The sequence below is a fragment of the Fusarium pseudograminearum genome, chromosome 3 (assembly GCF_000303195.2).
Source record: "Fusarium pseudograminearum CS3096 chromosome 3, whole genome shotgun sequence".
Lineage (NCBI taxonomy): Eukaryota > Fungi > Ascomycota > Sordariomycetes > Hypocreales > Nectriaceae > Fusarium > Fusarium pseudograminearum.
In genome coordinates, this window is record NC_031953.1 from 2,297,432 (window position 1) to 2,313,595 (window position 16,164).

At 48.6% G+C, this 16,164-nt stretch overlaps 6 protein-coding genes across 6 annotated transcripts, besides 5 other annotated features; 3 read left to right on the forward strand and 3 right to left on the reverse strand.

The window, feature by feature from the left end:
* Positions 1-3: 3 nt before the first annotated feature.
* On the forward strand, positions 4-952 carry FPSE_03562 (uncharacterized protein; the record flags this gene model as incomplete). The annotated part of the gene is made up of 3 exons (XM_009256681.1): positions 4-154; positions 389-443; positions 943-952. The coding sequence occupies 3 exons, from the start codon at positions 4-6 to the stop codon at positions 950-952; spliced, it is 216 nt and encodes a 71-aa protein (XP_009254956.1).
* Positions 196-236: a microsatellite.
* Positions 616-732: a repeat region.
* Positions 953-2,655: 1,703 nt separating the features above from the next.
* Positions 2,656-2,678: a microsatellite.
* Positions 2,679-3,819: 1,141 nt separating this feature from the next.
* Positions 3,820-5,145, reverse strand: FPSE_03561 (uncharacterized protein; the record flags this gene model as incomplete). Its single annotated transcript, XM_009256680.1, has 3 exons — positions 3,820-4,415; positions 4,491-4,947; positions 5,026-5,145. 3 exons carry the CDS (start codon positions 5,143-5,145, stop codon positions 3,820-3,822), a joined length of 1,173 nt encoding a protein of 390 aa, XP_009254955.1.
* A 1,400-nt stretch (positions 5,146-6,545) lies between these two features.
* Positions 6,546-7,618, reverse strand: FPSE_03560 (uncharacterized protein; the record flags this gene model as incomplete). Its single annotated transcript, XM_009256679.1, has 4 exons — positions 6,546-6,611; positions 6,685-7,063; positions 7,272-7,391; positions 7,596-7,618. 4 exons carry the CDS (start codon positions 7,616-7,618, stop codon positions 6,546-6,548), a joined length of 588 nt encoding a protein of 195 aa, XP_009254954.1.
* Positions 7,619-7,983: 365 nt separating this feature from the next.
* Positions 7,984-8,013: a microsatellite.
* A 50-nt stretch (positions 8,014-8,063) lies between these two features.
* Positions 8,064-8,090: a microsatellite.
* Positions 8,091-12,084: 3,994 nt separating this feature from the next.
* Positions 12,085-13,645, forward strand: FPSE_03559 (uncharacterized protein; the record flags this gene model as incomplete). The annotated part of the gene is made up of 3 exons (XM_009256678.1): positions 12,085-12,189; positions 12,247-12,385; positions 12,444-13,645. The coding sequence occupies 3 exons, from the start codon at positions 12,085-12,087 to the stop codon at positions 13,643-13,645; spliced, it is 1,446 nt and encodes a 481-aa protein (XP_009254953.1).
* A 390-nt stretch (positions 13,646-14,035) lies between these two features.
* FPSE_03558 (uncharacterized protein) lies at positions 14,036-14,662 on the forward strand (the record flags this gene model as incomplete). Its single annotated transcript, XM_009256677.1, has 1 exon — positions 14,036-14,662. One exon carries the CDS (start codon positions 14,036-14,038, stop codon positions 14,660-14,662), a length of 627 nt encoding a protein of 208 aa, XP_009254952.1.
* A 55-nt stretch (positions 14,663-14,717) lies between these two features.
* FPSE_03557 (uncharacterized protein) lies at positions 14,718-16,154 on the reverse strand (the record flags this gene model as incomplete). Its single annotated transcript, XM_009256676.1, has 1 exon — positions 14,718-16,154. The coding sequence occupies one exon, from the start codon at positions 16,152-16,154 to the stop codon at positions 14,718-14,720; it is 1,437 nt and encodes a 478-aa protein (XP_009254951.1).
* Between the last annotated feature and the right edge of the window lie 10 nt (positions 16,155-16,164).

The following is a 16,164-nucleotide window of genomic DNA, read 5'->3' on the forward strand; positions in this document are numbered from 1 at the left end:
AATATGGCCGGAACGAGTGTCGACGAAGCCCAAAACTATTGTCTCAAGAGAAGGAAGACAGATGACACTGCATCTGCTCAGAAGCAACGAGAGGCTTTGAACAGAGTGAGTGAGTATCCGAGGAGAGAAGAAGAAGAGACGAAAGTCGGCGTCGGTAAGAGGACGGCACAAATGTGGAGGGAACGAGGAACCAAAAGAGGGAGAGGAAGAGAGAGAGGGAGAGAGGGAGAGAGGGATGAATTTCGATGTCGTTCAGGTCAGGGTTGAACTTCAAAAGATCAGGGACCAAGGAACACAGGGGGCGTGTGAGGTGAGCCTCAGGCCGACAGCCAGGACAAGAAGATTAGGTAGTAATAGTAGATAGGTAGCTGTATCCGTAGGTCGGTAGTGAGTGGTAATAGAGCCGGTCCAATTCAGGCCAGACCAGTCCAGTCACGTATTATGTACGTAGGTAGGAAATAATAATGCAAGGTAATAATGCCTAAATGGGCAAAGAGGCGCCAGGGAGGGAGAGAGAAAAAAGGCCAGACGACCAGGTAGGGAATGAGGTGGAGGAGGGTCGGTGGGTGGGTGGAGTGTGCTGTAGATTTAAAGAAGGGATAATTAGCACATTTCAAGAAGAGGAAGAGAGAGAGAAGAATAAGAGAGATTGAGATTATATGAGAAGAGAAATGATAAGATGGAGGTGTAGAAGCAAAAGGCAAGAACGAAGAGGATAAAGAAAAATGAGAATCGTAAAGAAGGACCAAAAGAGCAAGGGAATCAGTCAAGGACCTACTTGGGGAAGGAAGGAGCAGTAACGAATGGATATGCAGTGGAAGGTGAATTGTTATGCAATCAATACATGCTCAAGTTATCCAGCAGCGAATGCTTCGACCAACTAGCTTAAACTACCTAAACCAACTAGCTTAAACTACCTAAACCAACTAACTTGATGAATAGAAATGACTGATGGCCAATTCATGGCGGTCATAAAGAGACAAAAAAAGACACACACGCGCTCGCGGCAACTCTTCAATGTCAATGCACAAACATAAAATCAACGAGTCTAGCCAGGACCCGGTTAGGCTTGAAGCCACAAGGCGGCAACCGACGACGGACAACGGCGAGCCAGCCATTCCACGGTCAGAATCAATGGCATCTTTGGTTCAGGAGAGCACATCAGTTTGTGCCTGTTTATGTCTAGGTTATTGGTAGTTATTGCACGGAGAACCCGGCTACAAGACTGTGGTACTGTTACTGGAGAGTCCAGAGGTGGGAGGGGAGGCTCTGGGGAAGAAAGAAAGAAAGAATTCAATATCAGCTCTACATGTGTATCCGTACGGATACAGACACCAAAATTAAACCAACCAAAAACTGACATACCCAACTAGCCAACCCATGCTTTCAGGGGGGCGGGCCAATGGGGCCATTGGCTAAAGGGGGTCAAGGCTGGAATTGGGTGCTCCGATAGTTTAATGACCCTGACCAGGATCATGTCGATTCATTGTCCGGCAGCAGTTGACATTGGCCATACCAGAACTAGTTTGTGCAACAAAAGGCTCCACGTTGTTTTGCAGCATATTAACTAAAATCCAAGGACAAGGACAATGCGGAGTATCGTTTCCATCAACAGAAGCCATGCGCCATCGAATCTTGAAACTCGTCCGTTTCCATCGTTTGATACCAGCCAGGCTTTGAGACCTCTAGACCTCTCTAGTTATGCATCTGGGTTGTGAATGTTGCGAGGGGGGAGGACTGGAGACTCAGACAAGACCTCTCCCCCTGTGAAGCATCCATACCATACCAGGCCAGACCATCCAATCCAATCTTGTCCCGTCTTTTGGACCCTTGTCTGTGCCTGTCAATCAATCAATCAGGATTGGATCTACCGTGACAATGCCAACGCCAATTCCAATACCACGCGACACTTGGAGTTGTTTTTCGAGATATAGGGGTAATTGATCTATGAGGTTAGTATCAGTATGTAATTGCTGTAGAGATAGTTCCGGTGATAGGAGCATTCAATGAAAACAGAAATGATAACCTAATTACCTAGTCTTAGTAGTTGGAGCTGCCCATTCCCAGTCAGGTTTGGGTTCGGGAAGAGGTAGATAGCGTGATGAAATTAGATGCGTTTGTTGATTTAATGCGAATAAACTTTATCTGCCTCTTCATATACAAACATACGAGGTGTTGCCATGTTTCAACGTCATAAGAACGGCAGAACCTGTTCTTTGCTAACTGTTTAGCTGCGTCTTACTAGATTAATACCTACTAATAACTTGTATGTGTTAATTATGAAAATTCTAGTTCAATCTTCAAACATGTGTATATGTACCAACTTGGTAACTGTCAGCAGGCATGTTTTCTGTTTGTCTTTTTTTTGTCTTGTGCCCCCTGGTACGGACAATTTGGACCCCTATGTGGTGGTGGGGTAGGCCTGACGCTTCACCCGTTTTCTGCGCGCTAAAGCACCCAAAAGAGCATGTCTTTTTATCATGTTGGGTCCATGTCACTCACTACAAAGCCAACAACCTACAGGGAATTCTTTGTGCTGCCTTGAACCTTTCTGCTTTTTGGCACTGGGTTGTCAAGTGCATGCATACTCCGTATATACAGCACAAGCGAGAAAGAAATAATAAAAGCCATTCTCAACTCGTATTCTTTCCCTTGCTGCACTGCACTGCACTGCACTGTCTGTCACCCCCCAGTCGCCTGTGAAACATCAACGCGGGCCTTACCGCAGTCTTGAGGCATCTCATCTCACTTTCCAAACACAATCGCCTTCAGGGACACGGAAGTAGATTCTATTTTCGGAAGCGTCTCAGGCGCTTCGTAAACGCGCCACACGCTCTAATATGCTCTATTTTTTGGATATTCATGCTCATGCCTTTTCGCCGCTCACTACTGCATGATATCGATCGATGTGTCCGTCTGTCCGTCCGTCCATGAGGGATAGAAACGTCGGTCTGGTAATACTCTGTGCTAGTCGCATTCATTTACTGCTAGTGGTCCCATCTCTGATCCCACCACGTCCCGCGTAACTACGCCTTGACCAGCTCAAGACTCTCTCGACTCAACTAACAAGGCCTCGTCCCTCACCTCTCGCCTAATATCCTGGGTCTGGAAGTGGCCGTCCCCTCCTGCCATTCTTTGCCATGTGTCACTTTGTTCCGTTAGTCACTGATACCCATGTTTATCCGTCCGATCGACTTGTGAGCTCGTAAATCCATCACTGACATGTTGTCCTCTCCTTTAAGCGACAAGACAGACGGTCATGACAAAGCATTTACCGAGCCTAGCGAGTGATCAATGTGAATCCTCAAAGTTTCAACCAATAATTGTCCGTGCTTGTCAATAGCCATGAGATGTCGCTTCTCTTCTTGCTGGCTCACAAACCGCCTGCAGGTCCAAGAGCGGGAGCCGTGACACTTGAAGCTCTTTGATTGTCTCCCCAATCCGTTATGTGTAGCACAGACATGTCAACGTGTTTATTTGCTTGTGATGCCAAGACACTGGTTCTGATAATGTTCCTACCAAGCATTCAAGGTGCTGAGAGGCTCACGACCTTGCAACCAATAGTAGAGTGGCACTGACAAGAATCAAAAACAAACCCAATCGACTTCAGAGTATGTGAGACACATAGAATAAAACCACACAATTACACATCGTACCACCTTGCAACGTACGTTCGTAAGCAATTAGGAATCTGATATCTTTTTATTACAGTCTAATATGTCTTCATATACATCGCCATATGTAGCTCCCTTTCTATCACTCATAAACATACAACGTTTTATCTCATAATGCGTACGGCCTATCTTGAGACATGGTCTCTCACAGCTCGTCCTTGGCCTCAGCTGCATTGCCGCCGTTGCCCTCCTTGCCACCATCTTGAAGACCCCTCTTCACCATGGAGCTAATAATCTCATAGACAACCTGGGCAGCAGCCAGGGCTGTCTCCTCTCCTCCGTTCTGGTAAGCAGGAGACACCTCGACAACATCAGCACCAACAAGATTCAAGCCCTCAAGCCCACGAAGGATACGGATGAATTCGCGAGTAGACCAACCGCCGGGCTCAGGGGTACCGGTGCCAGGCGCAAAGGCAGGGTCGAGAACGTCAATGTCGACGGAGAGATAGACGGGGTTTTCAGTACCAAGGACCTTGAGGATACCGTCAATGATACCCTTTGTGCCAAGATCATCGATATCGTCGGCGGTGAAACGGACCCAGCCTTGGGATGAATCGTCTTCATGGTCGGAGAAGTCGGTACCTGTGAGACGGGTGCGCAGACCGGCGTGGACAGAGCGCTCAGCAGACGAGTTGGATAATAAACCTTCTTGGTTCGCCATCCAGAACATGGAGCCGTGGTTAAAGTGAGTAGCTCCCCACCACGAGGGATAGGCAGCTGGGTTCCATGTATCCAGGTGAGCTGTGGCGAATGTGTTAACGGTCAAGGTCTTTCTTTGGCAGGCTCACGTCAGTCAATACTGGCCGATTGACTCACCATCAAAGTGCAAAACCTGGATAGGCTTTCCATGGATCTCGTTCAGAGCTCGCAAAGCAGGGAGAGCTAACGAGTGATCGCCACCCAATGTCACAAGGCGAGCCTTGGGTGCCAGCGCGGAAACAGTCCTGCGACGACCAAGCTGCTTGAACGCCTGAGTCATCTGCTCACGAGCAATGCCGTTATCAATTGGCGTGACAGAAACGTCGCCGCAGTCAACAATCTTGGCCCAGTTCTGGTACGGGTTGACACCAGCTCGAGGGTTGAAGCCACGCATAGATGTTTGACGGGCAGATGCTGAGCGGATCGCTCGAGGTCCAAAGCGAGCTCCTGGGCGGTAGCTCACGGCTGTGTCGAAGGGGACGCCGACGATAGCGATGTCGAATGGTTCAGTGGGTTCAGTCAGACACTTGACATGCTTAAGATGGGCAAAGGTGTTTATGCCAGCAAAAGGCCACTGGCTGGTGTCAGTGTGTATTCCATAGTGAATCTGCCATGGTAAAGAGAAGGTTTATACTCAAGGAATGTCACATACTTCGTAACCCCATTTATCCTCGAGCTCGTTGAGTTCCTCCTTGGTCCATTGCTTATCGTCATGATCATGAGCGCAAGCCGCTGCCAGCCCCGCCAATGGGAGGAGGTTCAAGAGCTTCATGATGTTGAACCGTTGTGATCTGTAACTAGATACAACTGACAGTATATGACTTCAAAATTGAGAAAAGGATGAGTAAAGATAAAGACAGAAGAGAGGGAAGGGAATAACGTCTAATATAGCAAGTTATAATCTCTCATACCCCCTCCTCTTCTTCCTCATCCTCCTCTACCGGCTGCCACCCGGCCCCACGAGTCAAGATACATCGACATATGTCAATTCACGCCTTTCCAGCGTGAAGAAAGCCTCAAAAGAGAGGTACCGCATTGTCTAATTGACCAATCGATTGAATAACTATCAGTAAAAGTCACAAACCCACCCCGCAGTTCGCTACCGTCCGTCTCCTTCCCCGCCTCGAAGGGCTTGAAGCACTGTTAGGAATAGGCGGTTTGCCTGATTCAGGCATAGAATCGCAGATAAACACTCTATGAGATCACCTTTGGGTTCAGAGAGCGCAGCCAGAAAATGGGTCCTGTCGTTTTGAAACTAGGTTGAGATAGGAAAGTTGGAGCGACAACTCACCTCGTCCAATGTCCTCGGCAGTTATAGAACAAACAGAAAGATAATCTTAAAATGGTGTGTCTTTTCTGCATGTCGCAGTAGTCAATACTTAGTACTTGTGCTTTAATTACATGGCTAGTCGATGATACCTAGGTAGACAGTACTTTAATACTTAAAGATTTTTAATACGTAAAAAGGTCAATCAATGTCCCTTGACATGCCAATCCAAGAGTAAGCACAGTCTCAGTACATCTTTCTTTAACAGTCAACATAATAGCTCATCAAGGCCTCAGAGACGAAATGCAGAAGTTTTCTATAACATAGTATGAATCAAGACAAGAAGACATTGATGTAAATTGCACCCCAATCGCCAAACTGTCCTATCAAAGCATTCCCGCCTGGATGTATGAATTGCCATCGCCCGCAAGCTCTCGCGTCCTTTCCCGCTCCTTGCTTCATCAAACCGTCTCGGGAGGATCAGAGAACGAGCATCCTTGGATTCCGGCCATAAAAACTCAACGAGTTCACGGAACAGAGCCGGCTCGTCGTCAAGAGAGGCTCCGGTTGCCGACTAGGGCTACGCTCAGCGTCCCTTAGCAGCTCTTTGATCCGCGTTGCCGTTTTTTTCGATCGTCCGTCTTTCCTTCATGAAACAAGACACATTCTTCCCCAGGTCTCGTTCCGCCATCTAGCCCATGCTGAGAATAGGACGACCAGTCTCCGTGAAACACCTCGCGTTCCGTTTCCACCCGCTCAAGTCATTCCAATGTCGTCTCGTCGTGCCTTTATCAAGGGTTTCGATTCGTGCATCTCAACTGAGCATGTTCCTGGCTGACAACCATTTCCACGGGGGAGTAGAAGAAGGTGGTGTCATGGCCAGGCTGTGGCCTACCTCTGTCCTTTTATAGGACGAGGCACTTGTGCGACTTCTTCTTTGGGGCGGGGGGTTCGAGAGCAGCCACAATAGCCTGCATGATACAGTCAGAGCAAGTTCTAATAAGCCTTTCTAGGCCACAATGGGTTTCACAAATGACAACATACCTCGTCAAACACATCCTTAAGTTTGTACTGGGTAAGGGCACTGCACTCGACATACTTGACCGCGCCCAGGTCTTTGGCCATTCGCTCACCGTCCTCTCGTCGCACTGGCTGCATCTTCTGCTTCGACAGCTTCTCACGGACGCTGGGATCATCTCTCAAGTCGACCTGAGTGCCTACAATCAAGCAGGGGACACCAGGGCAGTGGTGGCGGACCTCGGGGAACCATTTCTCGCGAACGTTTTCGAATGAAGCGGGCGAGGTGACGGAGAAGCAGACAAGGAAAACATCGGTTTGGGGATATGACAGAGGTCGCAGTCGGTCGTAATCTTCTTGACCGGCGGTATCAAATAGTCCGAGAGTGTATGGCTCATCGCCGATCCTGCAGGCCAGTCAGCAATCTTTCTATGGCCGATTGCGTCCATCCACTGAAAATATGCGCAAATGGTCCATGTCGCAAAGCACTCAATATGCCATGCCATTGCTACCAGGGACCAATATGGGATTCGCAGCACAGGAGCGTCCATTATGGGTGGGGGTGCGGTGTGGGGGGGCTGGCGTCGATCTGAAGGGTGTGCAGGTAGACTCACATAACAGTGACAGCGTAGTTGTCGAAGACAGTCGGGACATATTCGGATGGGAATTTGTTTGTTGTATAGCTGATGAGAAGACAAGTCTTTCCAACAGCACCGTCACCAACGACGACGCACCTGAATAGGGGTTAGATAAATCAGCTCCTTGGGGGAAAAAACAAGAAAATGGCGGGAGAGGGACGAAATGGCATGCAGTGCCGATGCGCAGGTATGGCCGGGGCGCTGTGCTTCGATGGCGACCTCGGTGAGGAGATAAATCGAGGCAAAGCACAGCAACGGATAACGCAGCACAGCGGTACGAGCCTGTGCTTCCAAACGTACTTGATAGTAGCGACAACCGCCATTGTTCCTCTCAAAAGCTCCTGTGCAGGAGCTTGACTCTATCAAAGCGAAATGCAAGCGGTCGAGAGTAGCGAAGCTCTATTGGCGGGCGGATGCGCGCAACTACGGTAAGAGAGCGGGGGGGGGGACTGGCGGAGCGGAGAAAGTCGAGTCGGTGTCGGTGTCAGTGTCGGTATCGATGTCGGTGTCGGGGAAGACGGGTCGCAAGATGAAGGATAAGGCAATATCGAGATATTGTTTTTGGCGTTGTATAGTTTTGATGGCGGATGTAGGTGGTCGAAGTCAGGATTGAGGTGGATGCGGCCTGCGGTAGATAGGCAGGCAGATTGGTTGGAGGCGGATTGGCAACTATGGAGTTGCGTTGCGTTTTGGTTCGGTTTGGCCTGGTTCGGTTTGGCCTTGGGCGCTGGTGCAGCAAATGGGTGGAGGCGGAGAGGCCCGTTGAGTGAGAGGAAGGGGAGGAGAGGAGAGGAGGAGGGAATAGGCTGCTATGGTTGGCGGGAGACACAAACAGTTAATTGATATGATGCGCGCCTAGCAGTAGTAAAAGAGAGGAGAGAGGAAGAGAATGAGCAGGAGCAGGAGCAGGAGCAAGAAAGAAAAAAAAGAGAGAGGCGCAGGGTCCTAGGTTGGTGATAACGGTAGTAGTACTCTGTAGTAGTGGTGGTAATGGGAATGGGAATTGCAGCTCGTGGCAGTGGCAGAGAGAATTGACGGTTGCGCAGTGGGCCTTGATGGCAGCAGAGCAGACCTAGCAGTGCAGTAGTACTAAGGTGATAGGTACCTTGAGCAAAGCTGCACGGACAGCTGAACCAAAAAGAGATATCGTCGCAAAGAGGAATCAAGCCAGGCAGAAAATCAAGGCAAAGCAGAAGTAGGACAAGGTAGGTACCTGCTATGTTGGGTGATGGACCACTAAATGATAGGTACCATAGTACTTATCTTGGTAGGAACCAGCGCTACTAATCCATCCCAGAGCCAACCTTTGCCAGCACAGACAAGACAGGGGATGGGTATTACAGGGAGTGACCGAGGAGGGAGGTTGGATCAGCACCACTGGGAGTTCCAGGTTTAACCTAAGGACCCGACAAATTGTACCAAGGTATGTGCTTTTACGTACAGTAATGTACAAGTTTGAGCTGTGAGGTTGGTGGTATAGCATGGAAAATGGCATATTCTACCAACCGGGTGCAGTACTAAGCAGGTAGTATATAGCTGTACAGAGTACAATGAGAGTGGTGATATTCACGTCTACTTCCTAGGTTAGTACACATGATTCGGCCACTCCAAGGTGATGTGACAATGAACGGTCAAGAGATGACCACCTGTCAGTGAGTGACTACAGGTCAGCCCGTGTTATTAATGCCTGTTCTACTCTAGATACTTTGGGCAAGTATCGTCGTGTTTACCGACTTTAAGGATCCAAGATAAGAGCAAGGGTCTAAAATATTGTGGGTGAGTTGATGAGTTAGTAGGCAGTTGGTTGACACCAATACTACGTACTTGAGTGACAGGTATTAATTTGCAAGATAAACAGATTCAATCGAGACCTTAAAGGAGGTTAATGAGAAGAAATTGTGCCTTTAATGCCTAGGTACTTCTGGAATGGATGGCGATGCAAAAGAGGCTCAGGCCTTTTTTTAATGACGGTCCCTATGTGCAGCGACGATCCACTGTTAGCTGTTAATAGCTTGCTACCCCTAATTCGTCACATCAACGTCATGTTTTCAAGTATCGCTCTATCGGTCGGGTATCGGATTCATCAACATCATTTAACCTTGTCTGGTATCACCATCACTCGATTCAACCTAGTCCTATACATACAATCATGAGTATTATTTGCAGATGTCGCTCTCAAGATGAAACAAACAAGATGCCAAAGCTCTTCTTTGTGACGACACAGCCTTGGGCTCAGCACAAAGATGTGGTCTGTCTTTGTCTGTAAGAAGCAGATGAACGGGCTACGCTAGAACCCTTTCCTTTGATCTAATATCCCGACTGACAGCGGTCAAGGACAACAAAAAGAAACGATTGGTGACGACACAAGACCCGGTCAATGACATGTCTACTTCTAACCATGGCTCAGACAGCTACCAGTGCTTGCACAAAGACCATCTGCATCATCGTGAAAAAATAACCAGTCAAGGGGCCCAAACACTCGGACGATCCTCCTCCTCCTCCTCCACGGGTTGGTCAGATCTGATTCCTCGTCGGGATTGCTTGTCCTTTGGACCGCTTTACCATGTGGTTTGGTCTTGTATCAGATCGTCGTCTCGTCCGATTGGGCTCGCTATATTAACAAGACTTGCCCTGTATTGTCTTGATTGCCTCGTCTCGCCTCGCCTTGTGTACTATGTATTGCACGAGCTGCTGTGAGGTCCAAGGTTCGACCTCGGGCATGGAAATCCATCTGATGATACCCGAGAGAGCTAAGCCAAGGCCTGTTTGAGGCCAAAGCTCGTAACCAACCTGGTCTCTTGTATGGGCCAAGGTCTATGTGTGTCTACGTCGCTACGTCCGCGTCGTCGTCTTTGTCTGTGTCTATCTTCCCCTAGCATCTTTAAGAAGTGTGCTTTGACGCAAATTGGGAACCACGCGTGACCACAGCAATATGGTGGATCTCTACCTATGCCATGCGTTTCGTCTTGGGGACTTGGGCAAACAACCCCAGTTTTCCTTGACGATCAGTAGTGAATCACTTATGTGAAGAATGTCCATCACAGGCTTCTGTCCAGCACATACTGACGGTCGACAATACCAACCTCTTTTTCAGGGCTGCCCAAGTCCCTGCTGTTTGCAAAGCCAACATAAACTACCAACAATATATTGCCGTTAGTCAGGGAATTCGGCTAAACCACGTTGACAAGACGGACAACCTTGTAAGAAACAAAAAATCGGTGACTGGGGGAACATGCGCAAACCCAAATCTCGGGATCTTATCCTAGCACCCGCTCGCTAGTAAAGAGAACCTACCGACATCAACACCACTCTAATCCACACTCAAGCTTCAGCCCAGGGATATTACTTTTATCAAGGATTCCCTCCTCGAGTTTATGCAGTGGAGATCAGTCTTAGAGAATTGCGACTGCACATGCATATGTACAACTTTGTAGTAGTCTTTGAGTGCAAGCCTGGTTCGCTTTGTCCTATACCGTTACAGTTTCTTTAACGGCTATCACAATTCTCCTCAACTATGTATGCACTGCTGGTTCGCGTTGAGCAACGTGGGACGAGTAGGGGGAAGCAACTTATCTGCCTGTCTCACCGTCCCAACATACTGCAACTGCATATCACATCACACCTATCCAACGTGGCTCTGACTGAGACAAGGGCTCCATTTCAATCTGCATCTATCTGCATGGTCTTGTGTGGCTTGAATTGAATCATTTTGTTGATGAACATGTTAATCATGTCGACTATCCCAGAGCACCCTGAAATTCTAGACGAACCGTTGTCAAATTCGAAGTGAACGTTAATAAAGCTTCAGGTTAGTCTATCAAAGTGTTGATTTTAAATCCCATCTTTCATCAACACTGAGGCTAAACTATTGCCATATTGCCGATTGAATCCTATTTCGAAGTAAATACTCGCTCCGATATCTAGGTATTTGCATAGATAGTATCTTTCTCCGAAGTTGAGAATATGATTTCTCCAATGCCTACTAACCTTCCTAATAGAGTGCGGCCACATGGATGTGCCAAGCGGCCATCGGCGTACCTCTCGGCGAACTCGTTGGCGAGGAGCTACGAAAAGCGCATCATGCCACACTCTAGACACTGTGACGCCACCTCTACATGAATTCCTCTTTTCGACGACTAGAATTGTCTAGATTCTGACTAGGAACTCATGAAACGATATGCGATTCTACGTCCTGAATGAATGCCCAGAGTGCTGTCAAGGTGACTCCCAATAGTATGCGGATCTTCACATCCAGTAGTGTCCATAACAGCTGTGAACTATTCACCAGGAGCAGATTATCAACCCCATATACTTCATCTGCATATCAAGAGATCTTCCGATATACTCTTAACTAAGTCCACTAGCGTCCGCGAAGCCGTTGAAGTATATCTTAAAAGGTGGATAGCTCCAACCTGGGTATCCTTCTGTCCACAACGCTGAAAGGACTGAGCTAGTTTCCTCTTGTAGACGATTATGCAATCGATAGTTCAGAACAGTCTGCATCTTCGGCCAACGTCTTGAAGTTATCGACACCCAATCTGCCGCTAAGCCTTAAGGGGAGAATTGACCTGTCATTCATCCATCGACGGGGCGCGAAAGGTCCGCAACCCGGGAGAGTTGAGTGGGTACAGGTTGAAAGAGGAAAGAGGGCGGTTATATGCTGAGAGAAAATATAGTCGGTTTCAATTTATAACCTAGCGTTTCCGCTCTGATTCCTGTTGCTTTGATGAACACATCCTGGTAGGGAATTTGGTAGACTGAGCGCTCTCGGCTGAGTCGACTGTTGGCCATGAATTTCCCCAGATGGACTCGAAAGGACAAGCGTCCGGCCTTCCTCAAGGTGAGGTCCTCAGCTGGTCTTATTGTCACCACCTGTTCCTTTGCCATCTTTACTGTAAGTAACGTCTGTTATCTGATTTGACAGCGCAGCTTGGTTGATCTTGTCTGACAGGACATCTTCCTTTACGGTGTCATTGTTCCCATTCTCCCCTTCTCTTTCGAGGAGCGGGTTGGTATTAGTCCAGATAGAGTGCAGTATTGGGTTTCGATAGCATTGGCCGTTTTTGGCGCTGCTCTCTTGGCAGGATCTCGTGAGTTGCTCTTTGCCCTTTGAAACGACGACCTATTATCTAATGATGGTCATAACAGCTGTTTGGGGATATTTGGCGGATAGGAACCACAATCGTAAGATCCCCATGCTCATAGGTCTCGTCGTACTATGCGGAGCTACCGTCTTTCTGTGCGTTGGCCGCACGCTCGCTCTTTTCATGGTTGGCCGTGCTCTACAAGGTATATCAGCGGCACTGACTTGGACTGTTGGCCTCGCGTTGGTCGTCGATACTGTCGACAAAGAGCATATTGGTAAAGCTATGGGCTGGATCAGCACTGCTTGTAGTCTCGGTATCTTGGTGGCACCTCTGCTGGGCGGTGTTGTCTATGGCAAGGGTGGCTACTATTCCGTTTTTGCAATGTGCTTCGGTCTACTTGCCGTAGACATTGCCCTTCGTCTTGCAATCATTGAAGTCAAGGACGCCAAAGTTTGGCTCGACAGGACGGCAACGACACCATCAGCAGATCCAGAGAGCGTCGTGGAAGGAGCAATTGAATCAAAGGCCGAAATAAATGAAGGCGCACCCGTTCGGACAACTGACGACCAGGCCAAGGAAGTATCAGACCCATCACGCTCACCTATCAAGACTCTCGTCAAGCTCTTGAAGCAGCCTCGATTCTTGGCTGCTCTGTGGGGAACATTTGTCCAGGCACTCATCAACACGGCACTCGAAAGTACGCTTCCTCTCCTCACACATGAGATCTTTGGATGGGACTCGATAGGGGCGGGATTGATCTTTCTGCCTTTGATTCTGCCGTCTTTCCTCGGTCCTGTGGTTGGCATGATTGGCGATCGATATGGACCCAAGTGGCTCGCGTCTTTTGGCTTTCTCTTCGCAACGCCCTTTGTTGTGTGCCTAATGTTTGTTGACGAAAACACCATACAGGACAAGATCCTATTGTGCGGTCTCCTTGCCGGTGTAGGCATCACAATGGCGTGCATCTTCGGTCCTCTAATGGCCGAGATCACATGGGCTGTCCAGGGCGAGGATGGAACTGGAGGTGCAGGACAGATTGCTCAAGCGTATGGCTTGTACAATATGGCTTACTCGGGAGGATCTTTGGTAGGGCCCATCATGGGCGGAATGGTCAAGGATAGCTCGGGATGGGGGACTGTAGGCTGGAGTTTGGGCATAGTTGTGTTTGTGTCAGGCATCCCAACAGTTTTATACACGGGCGGACCTCTCAAGCACAACTTCAATATCAAAGGTCGAAGGAGAAGAAATTCGGCTGAGGATTAAATAAAATTGATAGAGGGAAATCAACAATTGTCGACTGTAATTACAAGATGCTTGCCTCTAATTGCTCCCTGTCTCACGATCAATAAACAGGCGGTATGAGCGATTGTGGAACTAAACCCAAATTGTACAACATACCTGCCTAGCAGCCCTGGCCAGTCAGTCTAGGGAACTGCCAGGTAGCTTAGGCTTCGTAGACAGCTTCAACAACACCCCTCCATCGTCAAACTATTCTCTATCAACTATTTACCTCTTCTCATCTTAATAAATAAGAAAAATAAGCAAGAAAACGGCAAAACCAGTCGTTTCTTTTCTAGGAAACACAAAGTTGACGCCTTCCATACTTAATTCGATACTGAGCTTCTCAGAAATTTGAGGCAAACACTTAACATCATGGGGCAGCAACACATTGACGAGCTTCTCGAACGCTATCTCGGCCTGCTGGATGAATATACTCAACTACGCCAAACCCTGTCGCAACTGCAGTCTGGTGTCTATCAGAACATCGCCCGCGCAAATTTTTCCGGGGAGAGAGGCATGAGATACGGTCAGGACCACTACGATGAGAGAATGCAAGCAATAAGGGTTCTGTCTATCGGCCAAAATGAGCATCAAAGTCCAATTTTCTCACTCTTGAATGCCACGGAGGAGGAGGAGGAACAAGGGAAAGAAAAAGAGGAAGAACAGGGCAAAAGCTCGGTCGCTGAGGAACTCAAGCAAGGTCCAAAGCCAGAGACCGAAGCAGAAATGCCAGCAGAAAAGAAGCGCAAGAACAAAAATCCTCTGCATTGGTTTGGCTTATTCGCTCCCATGGGCCTCCGTACAGCCCAAACACAATCTATAAAGGCAGTCGAGGATGTCATTCCTAGGCTAGTCTCTATCAATGCTGAAATGCTTGATGTTGAGATTGAAGTGCGACGAGCTCGAAAACGTCGCGCCAAAGCAGAGATGGCAGAGAAAAGGACAGGCCAGGCTACAACGGACGTTCAGTCACAAAGTCCAGCACTTGAGGCATTGTAATACTATTGTTATGTCTCTCAGACATGGAACAAGACAAAAGTCTCGAAAAGCCAAATCATTCTAGATGTCCCCAGAGGTTGTTCAGACTCTCGGCCAGAGTCGGATGAGCATACACAGCTGCCTCCAAATCCCACCACTTCAAGTTACCCATCATAGCAGTCTGCACAATCGACATGATTTCACCTCCTTCAAGTCCCAAGCATGTGAAACCAAGAATCTCGCCAGTTTTTGCATCAACAGTCGCCTTCATCATTCCACGTGGCTCTGCTGTCTCCAGGGCTCTTGCAACATAGCTCATAGGCATCTTGGCAATTTTGACCTCCCTTTTACTGTTGAGGAGATCGCGAGCGTGAAACCCGACATGGCCGAGCTGCGGATCAGTGTACATGACATAAGGCGTCAGCACTCTCGAGATCGAAGACTGCGTCGTTGGCATGGCTGGAGTCGTGGATGCCATGGTCTTTGGCAAGAGGTTTGTGCGGATGATACGAGAATCATCATATGACATGTGCGTGAATGCAGCACCTCCGTGGCAGTCGCCCAGGGCATAAACATTAGAAGCTGAAGTTTGCAACTTATCATCCACCACTACATGTCCCTTGGACGTCGTTTTGATACCAACTTCGGAAAGGTTCAGTCGATCAGTGTTAGGTACCCGCCCTGCAGCCAACAGAATATGTGATCCAGCGACATCAGTCTGGCCATTTGCGGTCTGAACATTTACCGTGAAAGGCATCATTGAGTCTGTGGTGGTCGAGATCGAGTTAACTGTACTCGACAAGTGTACCGTGAGGCCATCCTGTTGAAGAATATCGTAGAGGCATTCGGCTACGTCAGGATCCTCACGCGGCACGAGTTGCTTCGCCCTCTGAATGACCGTCACTTCAGAACCCAAGCGTCGAAAGAGTTGCCCAAATTCGAGGCCGATATATCCGCCACCCAACACAATGAGATGTTCTGGGACCGCGTCAAGCTCCATTATAGAGGTCGAGTCGAGGACTCGTGCTGGTTCAACACCGTCCAGGCCCGAAATATCAGGTCGCGATGGTCTCTCGCCCACGTTGATGAATATCTTGTCGGCACTGACTTCCTTCTCGCCCCCATCATTCAACACAACTTTGAGTTTTTTATCCCCTATAAAACTTCCCTCACCCATAATGACATCCACTCCCGCTGCATTCAGACCTCTAACACTGCCCGAGCTCCATTGTTCGACGATTGCACGCTTGCGCTGCCTCACACGAGCCATGTCGATCTCGAAGTTGCCGTTTCCTGCATGTACGCCATAGTCTTTACCTCTTCTGGCCATGTAGGCAGCTCGCCCAGATGCAATCATGGTCTTTGTGGGTGTGCAGCCAACGTTGACACAAGTGCCACCCAGTGCCGTGCGTTCGATGACAGCTGTTTTGTGGCCAGCATTGGCAAAGGCTTTAGCGACGGGATTGCCGCTTTGGCCAGAGCCGATGATGATAGCGTCGTAATGAGTTGCCATTGTGTGAAGG